Here is a 19686-nt window from a genome sequence, read left to right on the forward strand (position 1 = left end):
GACACAAATTACCACTGCATATTTCTGCCGAGTAAGACTGGCAGTGCTAACGGTGTTCATTTCTAGGATTCAGTCTGGCCTGAAAGAGGCATTTAGGTATGAAAATGAGACCGCCATTCCAACTTTCTATTGAGGATGAAAAAATGACCTAGAGCCAGACCCGCATACACACACACTTTTCTATAGATAAATAGGACTGATTAATATCCACTTTGCGATTACTGTAGCGCCAAAGCAGCTATTGAAAATTGAATGCTTATCATGTTTGAGGTTTCTCAGCGGAACACAGACAGCAGATGAAAGCAAAATGATCTTTAAATTGTGGCTTAAGATTGTGCGTCCGATAAGTTGTTTCAAAACAGTTTTGATCAATGAAGCGTTTATTCAATATATTGCATATTTAGATCCTGATGATTAATTTAACCGGACCTTTAATGCCTCTTAAATTTTGTGCACGGCAGTAATCTTTTTACTTCTTTAGTGTATTATTAATATTACTAGAAGAGGTACCTTGTAATACATGTTTATGGTGGTGAGACAGAGAACATTGGATAAATTAATTGGCTTACATTTTTCTCTTTATTTTGACAGGGAACGATTTGGACCGTAAAAGAAAAATTCAGAGGAATGGTAACAAAGAAGAAACAAAGCCTTTTATTTCATATTTGATATTGTATTTTATAAAATATTCTTTCTATAGCATCTCATATTTGGCACAGTGGGATCGTTCCTCTAACATGTGTTCCTCTTACATTTACCAAGCACTTGAGTGTGTTTGTGAAGCCAAAGCCCGAGTGTCACTCACACCTCTTGGTATTCCTGTCGACAAAGACTCTTATCAACAGAAGACAGTCTCAATGCTAATTTTCCTTTCACCAGTCTGACGCCTGTCCAAATAACGATTGAAATCTTTCAACACTGTTTGCACACCATTTCATATGAGCATTTTTTTCCGGGCCTAAACTCCATTTAAGTTTTTAATAATACATTAAAACGGTCCCCGTTCCGGTAAACACAACCTGATTACCGTGAATGATTGAAAATGTGCTTAGACAGCGATTGGTTTGATTCATTCTTCTCCCTCTTTCTTTTTTTTTTAAGGTTGCGTGAGTGAATATTCTGATAAAAGCAATCTGAAGATATGAAATAGCATTTTGTAATGGTAATATGACCATGTGTGTACAAAAACTGTTCACGACAGATAGACAGTCAAGAGACAGAGAGATGGATGGATGATGGATGGATGGATGGATGGATAGATAGACAGACAGACAGACAGACAGACAGACAGACAGATAGATAGGTCTGTCTGATCTCACTGTAGCCTCACTGTACAATTCAATAATTTGTTTGAGAGGCCTCTCTCTCTATCACTTTTTATCATATTATCAATAACCACTCAATTTTCCCCCGGCTGCTCATATAGTGAGGCTCACCCTGGCCCTATTACTGTTTGGTAATGAAGTGCAATGGAGTAGTAATTGGTTCACATTATACCAGATCAGGTAACATTAGCCTTATTTCCTTATCGCAGTGAGCCCTGCTGCTGCCTCTCAATGAGAAACTCAACACAGCTTCCCCTTGCTTTAATGCAGGGGTATCATCTAAATAACATTTCAGCCCATCCAGCAACCCCCTAGTCCTGCTCCAGTTTTCTGTTTCAAGATTGCGCTCCGCATTTAGCTAAACGATTGCTGCTTGTCTGCTGGTTCCTTCTGCTTGAAAACTCCCCAGAAGGCAGCAGCCATTAGAGATGCAGATACAGCGGATAGCTTTTCCCGACTCTCGGGAAGTACAGTAAGTGAGACGGTAATATAAGCGAGAGGCTGTAAGATGAGTGTGGATGCAGGCTGGCCCTGTTTTCATTCAGGTCTGTATGTGCACCCTTTGTTCTGTTATTTATGTTGCTTCCTAAACTAAACAGAAAGGGCTGCTGGGTAATAACATGTTATTCATTTAACAGGCTTGTCATATGTTGCCAGGTTGAGCTCTATTACTCAACAACGATGCTGACCACAATAAATCTCAACTATGAATACATATGTGATATTTCATGACACACACATCACAGTTATATTATTAAATGACTGTCAGAGAGTATACTTTTTATCTCAGTAATGTTTGAGGTTGAGGTTACTGTCTCGTGCAATAGCCTAACTTTGTTAAAAATATCTTTAAAACGCTTGGGTTATATTTGTAGAGTAAATCTGAAATAAAGTGAAATCTAAAATAAAATGAATTATATTGCTTCCCCTAACCTTCCCGATTTTGCTTAGCAAGTATTTGCTGTTTTATATTAGCCGAAACAAAAACATAGGTTACATTTTACAACCTCTGGTTTTGACTTTACAGTCTAATTTTCCTAAATGTGAAAGCAATGTTGTTTTAGTAGTTGTCTGCACATTTCAGTTTCAGGCTTCAAATGTGGATGTGACACTTACTGTAGAAAAGGTGTCTAAAAGAGTAAGCCGGTGTGGTTACAGTCAGTAAGGACCTTTTCTTTATTGATACAACCCTAAGAGGTTTACACCAATACAATTTGTATACTTTTACATGATTCAACAGCTTCTGTTTCTCAAGGAACTGATAATATTGGCTGATGCTGGTTTAAATAGTATGGAAATAAATGCAGAAATCACAATTCTTTATTCATTTATATGGATTAGTTTTTTTTGCCTATATTATGACCCATTTGTGCCTTAAATATAAAAGTCAAAAAGTTTTAAAGACCTGCTTTCTTCATGTGGGCTGCAGGTTAACCACCCTTTCTGTATTTAAATCAGCCTATAGCACGCACTCAGAGGAATATGGGACAGGATATTGGATAACAAGGTTAAAATACAGGATCAAATATTCTCTTATTAAAGTCCAACAGCAGGGATTTAATCTGAGCTGCCTAATAGACAGTGGTTTAAAGGAAGGACCGGAGGGGAGGTAATGGTGGGGTCAAGGTTTTGCTGTATAATGGTGGGGAATGGAGAAATTAAGGGACTTTATTTCTACAGGAAATTCTGATGAAAGGTGGATTATGGATCACAGTGGTCTTCCCAATCCACCTCTTGAGTCCAGTAATGTGCTCAGGCCTGCTTTTATTAGAGCACACTTGAAGCTGTCTGTGCTTTATTGTTACACAGGGAGCAAGGCAAGAACAAAGGAAGATCACAAAAGACATGCCAGATCATACTTTATTTGTGTTTGTATTATGTGCTTTAGACTGCCAGATGTACTGCAATGTTGTTGTTAAATGCCAGTCAGCATGTTTCCTCTAAGATGCGAGTGTGCATGGTCAGTTTAAACGCTTCAGTTTGTTTTCATATTGTATTATATTATAAACCTAATAAATAATTAACCTCAAAAGGCTATTAATGAGCCATGCCTGCTTAATTTTTTTATTTCATAATTATATTATGTTATATTATTATATTATATAACTGTTCAGATTTTATTATAATACATACATATTTATATATATATATATATATATATATATATATATATATATATATATATATATATATATATATATATATATATATATATATATATATATAGAGTTTATTGGAAAAACAGCACTTATAGGGAACATTGCCTGTCAGTATGCTTAATGAAAATCTAAACGGGATAAAATCTATAGAGAACTAATATAAAATGAGATATAACAAAGCCCCATTTTCTAATATAGTTCAAAAGATCAATGGTATCCAAAAAAATAAAAAAAATAAAATAAAAATAAATTAAATGTATTTATTTTTTCATATTCATATTTCCTATTTTTTCCTAATTTTTAACCAGGATCTTACATTTTATGTATTTAAAATATTATTTATTGAATACATTTTTAAAAATGTATTTGTATAATATGTATGAATTTATGATACAATAAACGAAAGAAAGCAGACTATTGTACAAACTATTAATAACTATTAATTATTTATTTACTTAAATATATGTGTTCAATGTACTATTGTGCAAACTAATGACAGTATTGAGAAAGGAATGCAAACAACTATTTGTTTGTTTGTTTGTTTCATCCAAATCTATTTGTACAATATACAACTGTGCAAACTTATGTTATTATTGCACAGTTATTTTTTTATGTGTACATTACTGTACGAACAAATGGTACTACTGAGAAAGTTAAGCAAATTGTATAATTTATTTATTTAGTTATTTTTACACTTTTAAGTGTATCAAACTAATGATACATTTGAAAAATGAATGCATGATTGTATATGTGCACAATACTATTGTATAAACTGAGCAATGCAGAATATTTTACAGATTGTTAGAGTTCAGGGATGGTTTTATGTATCATGGATTGTCAGTATGACATCATCTTTGTCAAAATCTTTAGCATCATCTTCATGAGTACTATTTTGTGTCATAAATCTTGTAACTAGTAGCAAATCGTCTGATTCTTCACAGATTTCCAGCCTTGTGCATGCTCTGCTGCCATCTGGTGGAAACATCCGTGAGCTGGAGGTGAAAGTTAAAGATTTTTACTATTTGTGTTCAATTTTACGTTTTTATTCTTCTGTTCACTCGTTCTGTTCTCTTCACGTCACTACTCTGAATCGTAGGCCGTCCTGCATGCTACTTCATGAAGGCTGTAACTGACCTTCTCATTCCTGCATTTCCCAGAATACATTTGTACGTTGTTTCACTGTGAGTAACATTAATAGCCACATTGTAGAAAATATATACACAGACTGTATTACAGAGTCGTATTGTTATGAATCCGCATGGGACAATGTCTCACTATCCACTTCTTTAAATACCACCTCTAAAAATGGCCTGGAGAGGAAGTGGTATGTGAGTGTCCTGTCACAGCAGTGACAGATGCAACACAGCGACAAGTCAAGGTGAATGCCATTTATCTCTGGCAGGATCGTGCCACTGTGACCCACGCATGTGATCTGCTTTCACTATTAGTGAACCATGAGCTCCTTAAAATCTCGCCTGCTGGAATATCTACATAGTTGCAAATTACCCCCTAAGGATTTGTGAAAGCAACATAAGGACTGTCTCTCAGTCTAACAACTCAGTCTAGCAAGGTGGCGTGAAAGCTCAGTATCAGGTAAGTTTTGTTCTCTCTTTTTTGAGATCCTACAAATGTCAAAGTTTGCCTGAATTCTCATGCAGGGTTTTTTTTTTTTTTCCTTAATGAGACATGCAAAAAAATAACCAGGATAGTTATGTACAGTAAGTATACGGCCTTTTTAAAGTCTGTATTCACATTTCACACCAGTGTTGAAAAGTTTGGGGTCAGTATGAGAATTTGTACTTTATTTATTTATTTATTCATTCATTTATTTAGAAATACATTTATTATTTTATTCAACAAGTGTCCATTATTGATCAAAAGTGACTGTAATTTATGATGTTTTTTTTTTTTTTTTTTTTTTTTTGTATTGTTCAAAATTCTGTTTTAAACAAATGTTGTTCATTCAATAAAGAATCAGGAAAAATGTACCATGGTTTTTACAAAAATATTAAGCAACAAACACTAAGAACAAAATCAGTATATTACTTCTGAAGGATCATGTGACACTGAAGACTGGAGTAAAACTAATTTGACATTACAGGAATAAAGTGCAAATTAAAATATATTAAAATATAAAACTTTAACAAATTTCTATTGCATTTGTATCAAATAAATGCATCCTTAGAGAGCATAAGAGACTTCTTTCAAAAGCAATACAAATTGACTTAAGAAAAAGAAATTCAAATAATATTTTATATAAATATTTTTTTAATATTGTATTTTAATGAATTACCCGATTGAGTCTGACCATTTCCTCATCTTCCTCAGTCAAAGTCCTCTGCGATGAGAGAAAGGATAATGAAGAAGTATGAAGAGATGCGGAGAGTTCTGGAGGAGGACTGTAGGATCTCTCTGTCCTTCCTGGAGATGGAGGAGACGGCTGCGGTTCGAGCGCTGGACAATCTCATTCTCATCTCATCTCATCTCAATCTCAAACAGATCAATAAATGAAATGACCAACAATACATGGTGAAACTTACAATCCCTGCAACAAAATACATTCTCACTATACATTTCTGTGTCTCTCTTTCATAGGTCACAATGTATGAGGACAGGTATGTATATTTAGAACCGCACTTAAGAGATATTGTTTTGTCACCATGTCAGGCATGCTAGCTTTAGAAAGAATGAAATCTGAATGATTCATCTGCAGAGGCGTTATTGTTATAGAGATCATGTACGCCAGCATCCAGTTCATGTTTAGATTTTCTCTTGCTTTTATGAACACCGTTTAGCTCCGTAAAGACTGTTTTCATCCTATAGCTGGATGGCAAAATACGACAAAAATATTTAGATTTCAAATAACAGCTATTTTTAAATGTTCTGTTCATCCAAAAGAATCCTGATTTTAAAACATTTATCAAGGTTTCCACAGAAATACTCTTTTCAAAATTAATAATAACGATAATGTTTATCGAGCATTAAATCAGCATATTAGAATGATCATGTGACACTGAAGACTGATGAAGAATAATGGAAATGACTGATGAAGAATAATCAACTTTGTCTTAAATCCTACAGTTACTAACCTCAATATAACCATCAGCCTTTTATATAGAGGGCAGGTGTTCTCTGTGAGCTGACATACTTTCTGTTGGCAGGGTGCTGGAATTGTTAACACTGACAGATCCAGGTCTCATAAAACTTGATGAGGCCAAGTCAGATCAGCTACTGGGCCTCACCAACAATTTACTACTGTTTATCCGCTCACAGATCCCAATTGCTAAGAGGCTGCTGAAGAGCTGTGAGTAACTGTCAATAGCACAGTAATAAATTGTTGATCTTTTGCATGAACAATTTGCAGCAAATGAATGTTACTTTTTTTAGATCACTGACAAACAAATTAAACAAATTAAAGTAGAGTTCCTTATTCTTTCAATAAACCATGAGGGGGCATTCACACAGAATCCCTTTTATTTTTTGCTTTGAAAAAACGCAACCCATAGGCTGTGAAATGAGGGAAATAATGCAAGGTAGTGAGACATGCCTTGTCATGCACAAAAACAATAGAAAAAGTAACACAGTGGAATGTAAATGAACGAATTCTGTGTAAACAGTTAGTCTTGAACCTATGTCCATTTTTCAGATTCCTCAGAAGCGGTCCTGGACCCTTCCACTGCCCATCCCAAGCTGATTGTTTCTTCTGAAGGGGACTGTGTCACTTTCACAGATGTATGGCAAGATGTCCCTGAGCATGACGGACGTTTTGACACCACCCTTAACGTCTTGAGCACCCAGCGCTGGGATTCTGGTCTCCATGACTGGGAGATAGATGTGAGTGGAAAGATCTATTGGGAACTGGGTCTCACCTACCCATCCATCTCAAGAAAAGGCCAAAAGGAGGACTCTTCTGCAGCTTTCCTGGAGGTCTGGTGACATTTTTTGGGGTGGATACCATGACACCGCTGTACTCATTCTGTGCTGGGACATTTACAGACTCTCTACACCTGGCTCTTTGTCCAGGTCACGATCTTCAGGGGACAAACTCAAAGCCTATAAAAATCTGTCGATCTTAATCATCTTTGAAACAAATACCTCATATTTCAATGCATATTGTAGCATTTAGAAGATAAAGTAGACCTCCCTAGCACAGGGTTGTTTGATTTCACTCTGACTTTGTGTAGATAAGATTTGTTAGTTTGTATTTCCAGATGTAAAAAAATAAAAAGTTATGAACAATATTTAATTTTTGTAGCGCAACAGTTGATACAACTGCACTGCAAACCTCCAACAAATATGATTTCATTTATAAACAGTTAGAAGAATCAGCACTTCAACATGGTGGAATAATATATATGCAAATACATATGCATGACATAAGTACACTATCTTTCAAAACGTTGGGCTCATCAAGAACTTTTAATGTTTTTGAAAGAACACTCTTATGCTCACCAAGGCTACATTTATTTGACAAAACTACAGTAAAACAGTAATATTGTGAAATATTATTAAAATTTTACAATTTTATATTTTTATACATCTTAAAATGTTTTCTTTTTTTTTTCAGTGATGGCAAATGTACAATTTCAGCATCATTACACCAGTCTTCAGTCTCCACATGGTCCTTCAGAAATCATTCTGATATGATGTTTTGAAGCTCAAGACATTTTTTTTTTTATTATTACCAATGTTGTAAACAGTTGTAATGCTTAATTGTATGTGGAAACTGAGACACATTTATTTCAGAAGTCTTTCAGAAACTCTACAATGCTAATGTGTACAAAGCATTACCGGTAGATCAGACTACACAACAGAAAACACTGGCTGTGGCTAATCTTTCATGGACATGCTACTGTGTCCCACCAATTTTTTTATTGATCCAATCCAAATATTTAAGGACTCTGGTATAGACACCAGGCTTGTTCTTCTCCCCACAGCCGTCTCCCCAGCTCACTATACCATAGATATAGTGTGTTTGATTTCTCATACAGGTTAAAGGCCCACCAGAGTCACCCTTTCAGAAAGAGAGTTGAATGTTAATATCATTATTTTTTACGGCAGAACCATCGGCTTTTAATATTAGTAAACAACATTATACAGTTAGAATTAGGACACACCTGACAGGAGTCCACTCCTCCCTTGAGATAACCAGCGCAAAACATGCCATCATCCAGCAGAGAAGGATATACTTTACTGCTTGAACAAACCTCCTGAGAAATCAGCAAAACCTGTGCATCAAGCAAATGCATAGAGCCATACTCTGCTATGGACAGGAAAGAAAAGAGAACAGATTCAGTCCTTTCATTGATGAACCTTCAACACAAATTCAGAAATAGACATACGGATACATACACGTCTCTGTGGCTCCCCATCCAGAAATGCTGCATTCTGTTCCATCTGCAAAAGGTTCATTGGGCAAGCAGGCGGCCTTCACAAACTGAGTTTCCTTTGCACATTCTCCATTAGTAACTTTCAGTTTTAATAGAGCTGCACCACAAGAAATATGTATTGTCTGATCAGTTGTACACTACTTAATTGCAGTGTACACTACATCATTTCCACTAAAAATGGCTAACGCTCAAAATGCTATAAGGTGATGGTCAGTTTTTTCCACAGCTATGAAAAGTAAAAAGATGCACTTCAAAATAAAAGCCTGATTAGATTACTTAAAGATAACACTAGAATCTGATTCCAAACAAAAATAAATATCAAAAAACAAACACACACATGCACACATCAATCTATAGCAGTGAATATAATTAGAATCCGTTTGTGCAAATATGTCTATGTTGCTCACCAATATCATTGTAGACGGTGTCAGCGGTTTCCTTGAACTTCTCATGGATGATGGTGTCCTCCACCAGTACGGTCTGATCTGTTTGCTCCTTTTGTATCAGATTTAGTCCCCCCAATATAACTCTGTAGTCATTTATTTTATTACTGTACACACATAAAAAGAAAATAAAACCAAGCTATGGTTAATTTGGGTTTTAATGTGAAATATTGTTACGATACTTTTTTCCAGATTATTAAAAGAATCATGGACGATTAATAAAATAATGCATAAGAAGTCAAATTTAATATTACATTTTCAGATTAATTTAGTTAAAAGTGGTGAAATATAAACCGAACCAGTTTACAGTGATCATGGATTGAAAAAGAAATGTTGTGATGAGTTTACACAATCTTCACCTTCTGTGTGATTTAGAGAAAACACACATATACCATCCGAAAATCAAACCAGACAGTAAACATATTGCCTTGATTAAAATTTACACATAATAATAATTATAACTGCATCTAAGATTCAAATCTTACCAGAGATACCATTCCATATCTAACCATTAGGCTATACTACCCCAAATCTTAATCATGTCTTGTGTCTTTATTATTCTGTGTCCATTATGTTCTTTAATACTGTATACTAAAGGCCATACTTACATACAATGGGCAGCAGTCAGCACCCAACAAGGCTTGATAAGGGTGCCTCCACAGATGTGTCTGTACTGTTGGGTGGATCCTTTAGGCTTCACCTGTACGGATACTTGCCATGGATGGGCTCCAGGAATAGCTTTAAGACCCCCATAAATCCGGTTAAGTTGTTTTTTCGGATTAGGTTTTCCACAGGTAAGAAAGCTCTTTGTTGAAGCGTCGATCGTAGGTAATGGGGTTGTCGGGACAGGAGTAGTGGCTATTTGGGCTGAACTGGTGCTCTCTGGGGTTATGCTACCATCTGGTTTTCAATAAAGAAGACATTAATATTAAGTAACTTAAATTTTAGACATAATATTGGCAATTAAGGCTGGAATACACTACATGACTTTTGTCCTGATTTGCAGTCTGGAGGACTGGAGGACGTTCTGGTGTTTTTTGGGCAGTTGGAGTTAACCAATTTCAAAGATATAGAATAGTATTATGGATACAGGCTGTGATTATGGATACAGACTTGAAAGTCTGATTGTGTGCGATCCACAGTCATGATGTTCAGTTTTCTCTGTAACTAACTACAAAGTCGTCAAGTGTATAATTCCTAGACTTTTAAAATTTGTTCAAATATAAACTAATGCAATCATCAGTCGTCATCAATTTTGACAGACAAGTCTTACCTGTTGTAGATGGTATGGTTGGTTGAAGAGTAGTTACTTCTGGTGGAATACTGTCTGTGAATGCAATTGTGGTGGGTTGAGCTTCAGCTGTGGTGGACACCATTTCTCTGGTAGGGGTTACTGAAGAATAATTGCAGCAATGTGAATTACAGTCTGAATTTGTGGCGAAACTGAAATTGAATGCAGGTTTAGTAATGCTAAATAAATAAATGTTAACAAAAATATCCTTTATCTATTAAATCCCATTTTTTAAACAAATGTCTTCGATGCTGACCTGCGATTATCCAATTCAACCATACCAATAAGCAAATAAATAAAATAAAATAAAATAAAATATTACTGAAGAGTGCTGAACTTCTCCCACATCCTATTCTTCATGCAAATTTTTAACTGCACCCTCCACAGTACAGACATGAGTTTACATTTCCTTCAGCCTGAGGTTTATTAATTTTACTTTTTGGTACATTTGCCAAAAAGATAACTTTTTTTCCATAAAAAAACATGAGAAAAAGTAAGGCAAAAATAACGTAGAACATTTAAAAGTACAAAATTAATGCAATAATTTACTTTGAGTTTTTCAATATTGTAATGCATTACTTTAAAAAGTAACTTTCCCCAACGCTGTTATTCGTCCCACCTACCTGCAGAAAGGGTAAGTGAAAACTCCATTCACTCTTACATAGACAACTGGAGTGATACAAACAGTGAAAAGTCCTAGTGCTACTGGAAATTATATAAGTACTCTTGAACCGTCTCTCAGTAAATTAAATTCAAAAGAACAAACTATTACATTTAGAATGACCATTAATATCAGTGACTGTTGTTAAAAACTTCACAGCTTTTGGTTTAAACTTTCAATGGAACACAACTGGAATATATACTGATGCAATCATCAATTGTCATCAATTTTGACAGACAAGTCTTACCTGTTGTAGATGGTATGGTTGGTTGAAGAGTAGTTACTTCTGGTGGAATACTGTCTGTGAATGCAATTGTGGTGGGTTGAGCTTCAGCTGTGGTGGACACCATTTCTCTGGTAGTGGTTGCTGAAGAATAATTGCAGCATGTGAATTACAGTCTGAATTTGTGGCAAAACTGAAATTTAATGCAGGTTTAGTAATGTAAAATAAATAAATGTTAACAAAAATATCCTTTATCTATTAAATCCCATTTTTTAAAACCAATATCTTTGATGCTGACCTTCGATTATCCAATTCAACCATACCAATAAGCAAATAAATAAATAAAATAATAAAATAAAATATTGCTGAAGAGTGCTGAACTTCTCCCACATCCTATTCCTCATGCAAATTTTGAGCTGCTCCCTCCACAGTACAGACATGAGTTTACATTTCCTTCAGTCTGAGGATTATTAATTTAACTTTTTGGTACATTTGCCAAAAATATAACTTTTTTATGTAAAAAAAAAAACAAAAAAAAAAAAACAGTTCAGATGAAAAAAAGTAACGCAAAAGTAACGTAAAACATTTAAAAGTATAAAATGAATGCAATAATTTACTTTGAGTAATTCAATATTGTAATGCATTACTTTAAAAAGTAACTTTCCCCAACGCTGTTATTCACCACCTACCTGCAGAAAGGGTAAGTGAAAACTCCATTCACTCTTACATAGACAACTGGAGTAATACAAACAGTGAAAAGTCCTAGTGCTAATGGAAATATAAGTACTCTTGGACCATCTCTCAGTAAATTAAATTCAAAAGAACAAACTATTACATTTAGAATGACCATTAATATACCGTCCTACAGGCAGAAACTAAAATCAGCTAAACCTGTATCAAGGACTGTAAAAAGATGGACTAATGAAGCAGAGCAGGATTTACAATCTTGTTTTGACCTCACTGATTGGAGTGTTTTTTGAAGCTGCTGCCACCGATCTGGATGAACTCACAGAGACCGTAACCTCATATATCAGTTTCTGTGAGGATATGTGTATTCCTACAAAGACTCAACTAATTTACAATAATGACAAACCGTGGTTCACTGCAAAACTCAGACAGCTCCGTCAGGCCAAAGAAGATGCTTACGTGAAGGGGGACAATGTCTTGTATAAACAGGCTAAATACACATTGGAAAAGGAGATCAAAGTGGCAAAAAGGAATTATTCTGAAAAAATAAGGACTCAGTTCACTTCCAACGACTCCGCATCAGTGTGGAAAAGTCTAAAGAAGATCACCAATTACAAGACACCACCCCCCAGCACCATAGAGAATCAACGACTGGCAGACGATCTGAACGAGTTTTACAGCAGGTTTGAAAGAACACCCATCACCTGCCCTGAACGCCTCCCCACAAAACCATTCACACCCTTCACAACTCCTGCAACCAGCCCTGAATGCCTCTCCAAACTACCGTTCACACCATTAACAGCTCCTGCAACCCATCCTGAACACTTCTCCAATCAAGCACTCTCACCATTCACACCTCCTGCATCCCCCCTCTCCCCCACACCTGCAATTCAGATCAGCGAGGATGCGGTGCGCCAGGTCTTCCGGAAGCAGAAAAGGAAAAAAGCACCAGGCCCAGATTGTGTTACACCAGCCTGTCTGAAATCCTGTGCTGACCAGCTGGCCCCCATCTTCACACAGATCTTCAACAGATCGCTGGAGCTGTGCGAAGTCCCTTCATGCCTCAAACGTTCCACCATCATCCCCATCCCTAAGAAACCCAAAATTACAGGACTAAATGACTACAGGCCTGTGGCTCTAACGTCTGTAGTCATGAAGTCATTTGAAAAACTGGTGCTGGCCCACCTGAAGGACATCACTGGGCCCTTGCTGGATCCTCTTCAGTTTGCCTACAGAGCAAACAGGTCTGTGGACGATGCAGTAAACATTGGACTGCATTATGTTCTGCAACACCTAGACAGACCGGGGACTTATGTGAGGATCCTGTTTGTGGACTTCAGCTCGGCCTTCAACACGATCATCCCAAACCTCCTCCTGCCCAAACTAAATCAGCTCTCCGTGCCCACCTCCGTCTGTCAGTGGATCAACAGCTTCCTGACAGACAGGCAGCAGCTAGTGAGGCTGGGAAAATACACATCCAGCACCCGTACAATCAGCACCGGAGCTCCCCAGGGCTGCGTTCTCTCCCCACTGCTCTTCTCCCTGTACACCAACGATTGCACATCTAAGGACCCCTCTGTCAAGCTCCTGAAGTTTGCAGATGACACCACACTCATCGGCCTCATTCAGGACGGTGACGAGTCTGCTTACAGACAGGAGGTAAAAGAGCTGGCTGTCTGGTGCAGTCTCAACAACCTGGAGCTTAACACCCTCAAAACAGTGGAGATAATCGTGGACTTCAGGAGAGACCCACTGCACTCCCCCCACTCACCATCATGAACAGCACTGTGACTGCAGTGGAGTCATTCAGGTTCCTGGGAACCACCATCTCTCAGGACCTGAAGTGGGACATTCACATTGACTCCATCGTAAAAAAGGCCCAGCAGAGGTTGTACTTTCTCCGCCAGCTGAGGAAGTTTAACCTGCCACAGGAGCTGCTGAAACAGTTCTACTCCACCATCACTGAATCCATCCTCTGCACTTCAGTAACTGTCTGGTTCAGCTCAGCTTCTAAATCTGACCTCAGAAGACTACAGAGAGTAGTCCGGACTGCTGAGCGAATCATCGGTTCAACTCTCCCATCTATTCAAGAACTGTACTCATCCAGAGTGAGAAAAAGGGCTGTCAAAATCACTCTGGACCCCTCACATCCAGCACACTCCCTCTTTGAACTGTTGCCATCTGGTCGACGCTACAGAGCACTGAGCACTAGAACAACCAGACACAGGACCAGTTTCTTCCCTCAGTCAATCCATCTTATGAACAGCTGACAATAATGGCGAACACACTACACTTTATATTTATATACACACACACTTTATTTATCTAACACACATACTTAGTATACACTTAAATTTTGCACACAATATATATGTACATACATAACTTCACTTTGTAATATACCTGCCTACAATTGTCATTTGTATATTGTCATTCACTGTCTACATATTTGTATTTTTTATTCTTTTATTATGTGTTTTATGTTCTGTCGCTGTCATTCTGTTGTGCTGCGGAGCTTCTGTCACGAAAACAAATTCCTCGTATGTGTAAACATACCTGGCAATAAAGCTCATTCTGATTCTGATTCTGATTCTGAATATCAGTGACTGTTGCTAAAAACTTCACAGCTTTTGGTTTAAACTTTCAATGGAACACAACTGGATTATACACTAATGCAATCATCAATCGTCATCAATTTTGCCAGACAAGTCTTACCTGTTGTAGATGGTATGGTTGGTTGAAGAGTAGTTACTTTTGGTGGAATACTGTCTGTGAATGCAATTGTGGTGGGTTGAGCTTCAGCTGTGGTGGACACCATTTTTCTGGTAGTGGTTGCTGAAGAATAATTGCAGCATGTGAATAATTTGTGGCAAAACTGAAATTTAATGCAGGTTTAGTAATGTTAGTTCATGCAATTAAATACATCTGCTGGGTCATCTGTTGTTGAGTTAGAGCTCTCGACTTTAAAGTATCATATTATAAACCACACTGTGTCTTAATCATCAATCTTACCAGGCGTGGGACATTTTCTAACATCACAGTAATCCCATCGAAGTCTTCTGTTCTTCTTTACAAAGCACCATGGCTTCTTATCTCCATCAGGGTTTCTGTAATACAGAAAGGTGTAGGATTTTCAGTTGAGTTGGGGGTTACTATGAATATGAGTCCATTGCAGCTCAAGCTCAGGTGTGTAAGTGTTTTTTTTTTTTGTTGTTTTTTTGTTTTTTGCATGTTTGCACATATGATGGAGTCCAAAAGTCTGAGTCAAAATTAAATCTGTAAATTGACAAAGTTTTAGGATTTTGACAAATGTAAAACAAAGAATGCACTACTTCTAAGTCAATAATTAAATATATAGTCGCTGGCTTTTTGTCCACATGTGTTTTTTTTTTTACCTGCAGAAGTTATGCGGTCCCAGGCCTCCACTAGATTCAAATGCCGCTGCAGGAAAAGATCCTTTATCCAGAAGAAACTCAGAGTTCCAGTCGAGACACTCATCCCCTTCTTCTGTCTCGGACACCTTCCCTCTGTATGACTGTCCATCGCCCTCATAGCAGTCATCAGGGTCTGAGGATAAAGTCACAGTGCACTATGATTGTATGGTCATGTTGTTCTCATGTCACAAGAAAATCATAAAAAAGAAACAGAATTACAGAAAAGAACCTCTGAAAACCTCATGACATTGTGTAAAAGTAAAGTTAAGATTCATGGTTCAACTGGAATGACCCAATAAAAATCATGTTATTCATGGGTAAAAACGTATGATATGTGTAGTAACAGATTGCATTTAACATTTTCTAGTCATTATTTATGTATAAAGCACAAAAATAAAAAAATAAATAAAAAACGAATGGTTGTCTTCTTCGCTAACATGCATTCCATTTCTGAAATATGTTGTAAATTCAGAATCCTTTATACACAGATATTAATCCAAGGTGAGAAACACAGAATCTCTGTATTTATTTACTCACCGACTTGACAATATTGCCCACTGAAACCATCTGGACAAATGCATTCAAAATCATCGTCTTCATCAACACATTTGCCATTATTCTGACAAGGGTTTGGAGCACATGGAGAAACTAGACAAAAGGGCAATAATCATGAATCAACAAGTAGGCCTAAACAAACTCATTTTTTGTCTGAGCATTCTAGAATCTGAAATGTTAGCGTCTGTTTGTTAAAAAACAGTGGCTTGGTACAGAATGAGTTCAGTGCTGTACGTCTTACGTGTTTTGCAGTTTGGTGGTGCAAAGGGTGGAATACACTTGCACTTATAATAGGGAGGAGATGAAGTCAGAAGACAAAGTCCTGCCCCACAGGTTCCCCTTTTACAAACCCTTTTCCCTTAAAACAAACATCGTGCCTTTCAAAATGACTTCAGTGATCTATATAAATATGATACAGTGTGAAGTGAGCTCATACCTCTCTCGCACCTTCTACCTACAAACTGCTTGGGGCATTTGCATTTGAAATGATTTTTCTTTTCATCACACACCCCTCCATTCAGGCAAGGATTTGGACTGCATTTCCCTGAATAACCAAAAGGGGGAAACGTTTATTGGCTTTTAGTTTACTTGTATTTAATTTGATGCAATGTTTATAACGATGTATTTTGGTTTGTGTATTGGGCTGGTTTTGGAAAATACAATAAAAACAGGAATATTGTTATATTTTCAATTTAAAATAAGTGTTTTCTGTTTTAAAATGTGGTTTAATCCATTAATGGCAACAGTATACTTTCAGGATCATTACTCCAGTCTTCAGTGTCACATGATCTCAGAGATGTATAGTAACGAAGTAGAACTACTTCACTACTGTACTTAAGTACTAAAAGGCGGTATCTGTACTTTACTAGAGTATTATTTTTTTCTCCTACTTCCACTTTTACTTCGGTACATATTTTCGCTGAGTTTAATACTTTTACTCCGATATTTTTTTATGTGCTGCATCGTTACTCGTTACAATTATAATAATGTTACGAATCATTCCATTACAAACCACTGCCAGAACTGTAGATGGCAGGTTTGATGAAGCTGCCACATCATTGAGCGAATCAAGCGAGACTGCGCGTGCTGACTGAACTGCTGTGAAGAGAGAGATGAACACCGAGCCGAGCCAGATAATGACTCGTTCACGAGTCAAGAACCGGTTGCATCGGTTTTCGGATGACCAGTAACGTTAGTTCTTTCTGACAGTTCGATTCAGTAAACCAGTTGAAGAAAACAGTTCACCGATTATTTTGCGCTCGATGCAATGGCGTCATTGGCGTTGACTGCACATGTGCTCATAACATTAACACAGAATCAGTTCAGAATCAATCACCAAAAGAATCAGTTCGTTTCAGACGCTCTGTGTGTCGGTTTGCTTCACGCTAAAACACACATGCGCAGTATCATCAGCTCCTCGGTTCACGAATCGGACGCGTCTGACAGAAACGGTTCTTGACTCGTGAACGAGTCATTATCTGGCTCGGCTCGGTGTTCATCTTCAGTTCTCTCTTCACATCAGTTCAGTCAGTGTACTGTTGAGTCAATGAATTACTCCGGGATATTGGTTTGTTTTAACTGAGAGGGAGTGTCAGACACATTAAACAAGTTAACAGCTTAATTCATCTGTGGATTAATGCGCATTGGAGACGCAAACTGTTTAAAACGATTCAGTTCGATTTGGTGGACTGTTTCAAAAAGATCCGGTTACATCGAATGATTCGTGCGCGAACCAGATATCACAAACTGCTTTGTTTTTAACTGTCTTACAACAGACACGGAAGAGAAGACAATGCTGAATAAAGTAGTAGTTTTTGCTATTTTTGGACCAAAATGTATTTTCGATGCTTCAAAAAATTCTAAATGACCCTCTGATGTCTTAGGGGTTTGAAACAACATGAGGGTAAGTTATTAATGACATCATTTTGCAAATTGGGCTAACTAACCCTAGTAACCGTTTTTTGTTTACAAGAAGTTACAGTCAAAGGAATTGTGGTTGTCCTTTAGGTTAATCATTTGAAATAGTAAAAACAATATGTTCAAACTTTTGACTACTTTCTTTAATAGCTACATAACACAATACTTCTACTTTTACTTTCAGTACTTGAGTAGTACATTTTAAAATAGACTAACTTACTTGCAATACTTAAGTACAAAAAATGTTGAATACTTTAGTACTTCTACTTAAGTGTGGTGCTTAAAGAGCACTTCTACTTCTACTCAAGTCATTTTTTTGATAGAGCACTTCTACTTTTACTCAAGTATGGTTCTCTAGTACTTTATACATCTCTGCATGATCTTTCAGAAATCATCCTAATATTCTGATTTGGTGCTTAAGTAATTTCTTATTTTTATTAATGATGAAAACAGTGGCTGCAAAAAAAAGTTTTTTTTTATTTTATTTTATTTTTTATTTTTTTTGGAAACTGTGACTTTTTTATTGATTATTTGATTATTTCAAAAGAACAGCATTTATTTGAAATTGAATTTTTTTTTTTTTTTTTTTTTTTACTTTATAAATACGTTTTTACAGTCACTTTTGACCAGTTTCGTGTGTCCTTGTGAATGAATCCTACCTGTGAGACTTTGAAGCTCAAATAGCCACTTGTTTGCATCATCGTCTTCATCAGAGTCATCTGAGCTGCCAAACTCAGCCTTCAGGCCTGATATTTTTGTTCCAAATAGAACATTTGCAAAGACGTTTAGAAAATGCATATGTATTATATTCCAACCCAAAATTCAAACACTTACTCTCCAATCTTTCTTTGCCTCTCTTTCCATGATGTTTACCAGGCCTCCCATGTTTGCCACGGTGCTCATGTTTAGCACGTTCAGCATGCTTATCGTGTTTATCATGTTTGTCTTTGTGCAGCTAATTGAGAGGTGAGAAACTTGCTCAGAAAATACATTAATTCATTAAGAACAGATCATTGTGATTCAAGTCTAATATTCAGTCATTAGACAATATGAATAATTACAAAAGCTTTTACTATATATTCAGTCAAACAGTCTTTGACCAAGTGAAAAACTAAACATAATATAGTTTCATAATTCTTCCATCCAGAATTTTCAGAATAATGTATGTCTTGTGCTAAAAATTCAGTAATCTTATTGTAAGGTAATGATTCTATATAATGATCAGTATATATTGTCCGTACACACCTGTGCAGGGATAATGAGAGCACAGAGAAAGAGGAGCAGCAGCCACAGCTTGAGATTCATGCTGGTCGTTGTTCTCTGGAGGAGTGACACACAGCAGATCTGCTTGAAATCTTACTCTGTGTATAAGGTCAGTGTCCTGTGAGAGTGTGTGTGTGTGTGTGTGTATATACAAGTGTGTGTGAGGGTCATGTTTACATACATGTGTGGGTCTATGTAATGGACAAAAATTCAAACCATTTATTTATGAATTTCAAAAGGCTTCAGTTATCTTCAGTTTACCTGTACTTGAGTGCATCAAGTACAATTTTTTTTGGTCATTACATCCCTCATACCAGTATAAATTATTCTTTAATATT

General features: G+C 36.6%; 2 protein-coding genes across 3 annotated transcripts; one reads left to right on the forward strand and one right to left on the reverse strand.

Moving 5' to 3' along the window:
• Window positions 1-4842: 4842 nt before the first annotated feature.
• LOC113080850 (E3 ubiquitin-protein ligase TRIM21-like) lies at window positions 4843-7476 on the forward strand. The gene is made up of 4 exons (XM_026252906.1): window positions 4843-5077; window positions 5813-6099; window positions 6646-6788; window positions 7131-7476. The coding sequence occupies exons 2-4, from the start codon at window positions 6086-6088 to the stop codon at window positions 7418-7420; spliced, it is 447 nt and encodes a 148-aa protein (XP_026108691.1). The 5' UTR covers window positions 4843-5077; window positions 5813-6085; the 3' UTR covers window positions 7421-7476.
• A 633-nt stretch (window positions 7477-8109) lies between these two features.
• Window positions 8110-19456, reverse strand: LOC113080849 (hyaluronan-binding protein 2-like). Of its 2 annotated transcripts, XM_026252904.1 has the most exons (16): window positions 19331-19456; window positions 18920-19040; window positions 18745-18831; window positions 16605-16712; window positions 16410-16526; window positions 16151-16261; window positions 15575-15746; window positions 15192-15286; window positions 14895-15014; window positions 11517-11636; window positions 10591-10710; window positions 9926-10217; window positions 9282-9424; window positions 8837-8971; window positions 8602-8747; window positions 8110-8498 (listed from the first exon to the last, which is right to left on the reverse strand). In XM_026252904.1, the coding sequence occupies exons 1-16, from the start codon at window positions 19388-19390 to the stop codon at window positions 8334-8336; spliced, it is 2112 nt and encodes a 703-aa protein (XP_026108689.1). In that variant the 5' UTR covers window positions 19391-19456; the 3' UTR covers window positions 8110-8333. The 2 variants fall into 2 exon arrangements, with proteins under 2 accessions (XP_026108689.1, XP_026108690.1); XM_026252905.1 differs by lacking the exon at window positions 11517-11636.
• Window positions 19457-19686: the final 230 nt, after the last annotated feature.

The sequence above is a fragment of the Carassius auratus genome, unplaced genomic scaffold (assembly GCF_003368295.1).
Source record: "Carassius auratus strain Wakin unplaced genomic scaffold, ASM336829v1 scaf_tig00032276, whole genome shotgun sequence".
NCBI lineage: Eukaryota > Metazoa > Chordata > Actinopteri > Cypriniformes > Cyprinidae > Carassius > Carassius auratus.

Bases quoted from the DNA above. Each gene is read 5' to 3' on its own strand.
- LOC113080850 (XM_026252906.1), top strand. The intron at 6,789-7,130 runs GTGAGTAACTGT...TCCATTTTTCAG, and splicing joins TAAGAGGCTGCTGAAGAGCT to ATTCCTCAGAAGCGGTCCTG.
- LOC113080849 (XM_026252904.1), bottom strand. From the start codon at position 19,390: ATGAATCTCAAGCTGTGGCTGCTGCTCCTCTTTCTCTGTGCTCTCATT. The intron at 16,527-16,604 runs GTATGAGCTCAC...GTTTGTTTTAAG, and splicing joins AGGTAGAAGGTGCGAGAGAG to GGAAAAGGGTTTGTAAAAGG. The intron at 15,015-15,191 runs GTAAGATTGATG...ATTATTCTTCAG, and splicing joins TAGAAAATGTCCCACGCCTG to CAACCACTACCAGAAAAATG.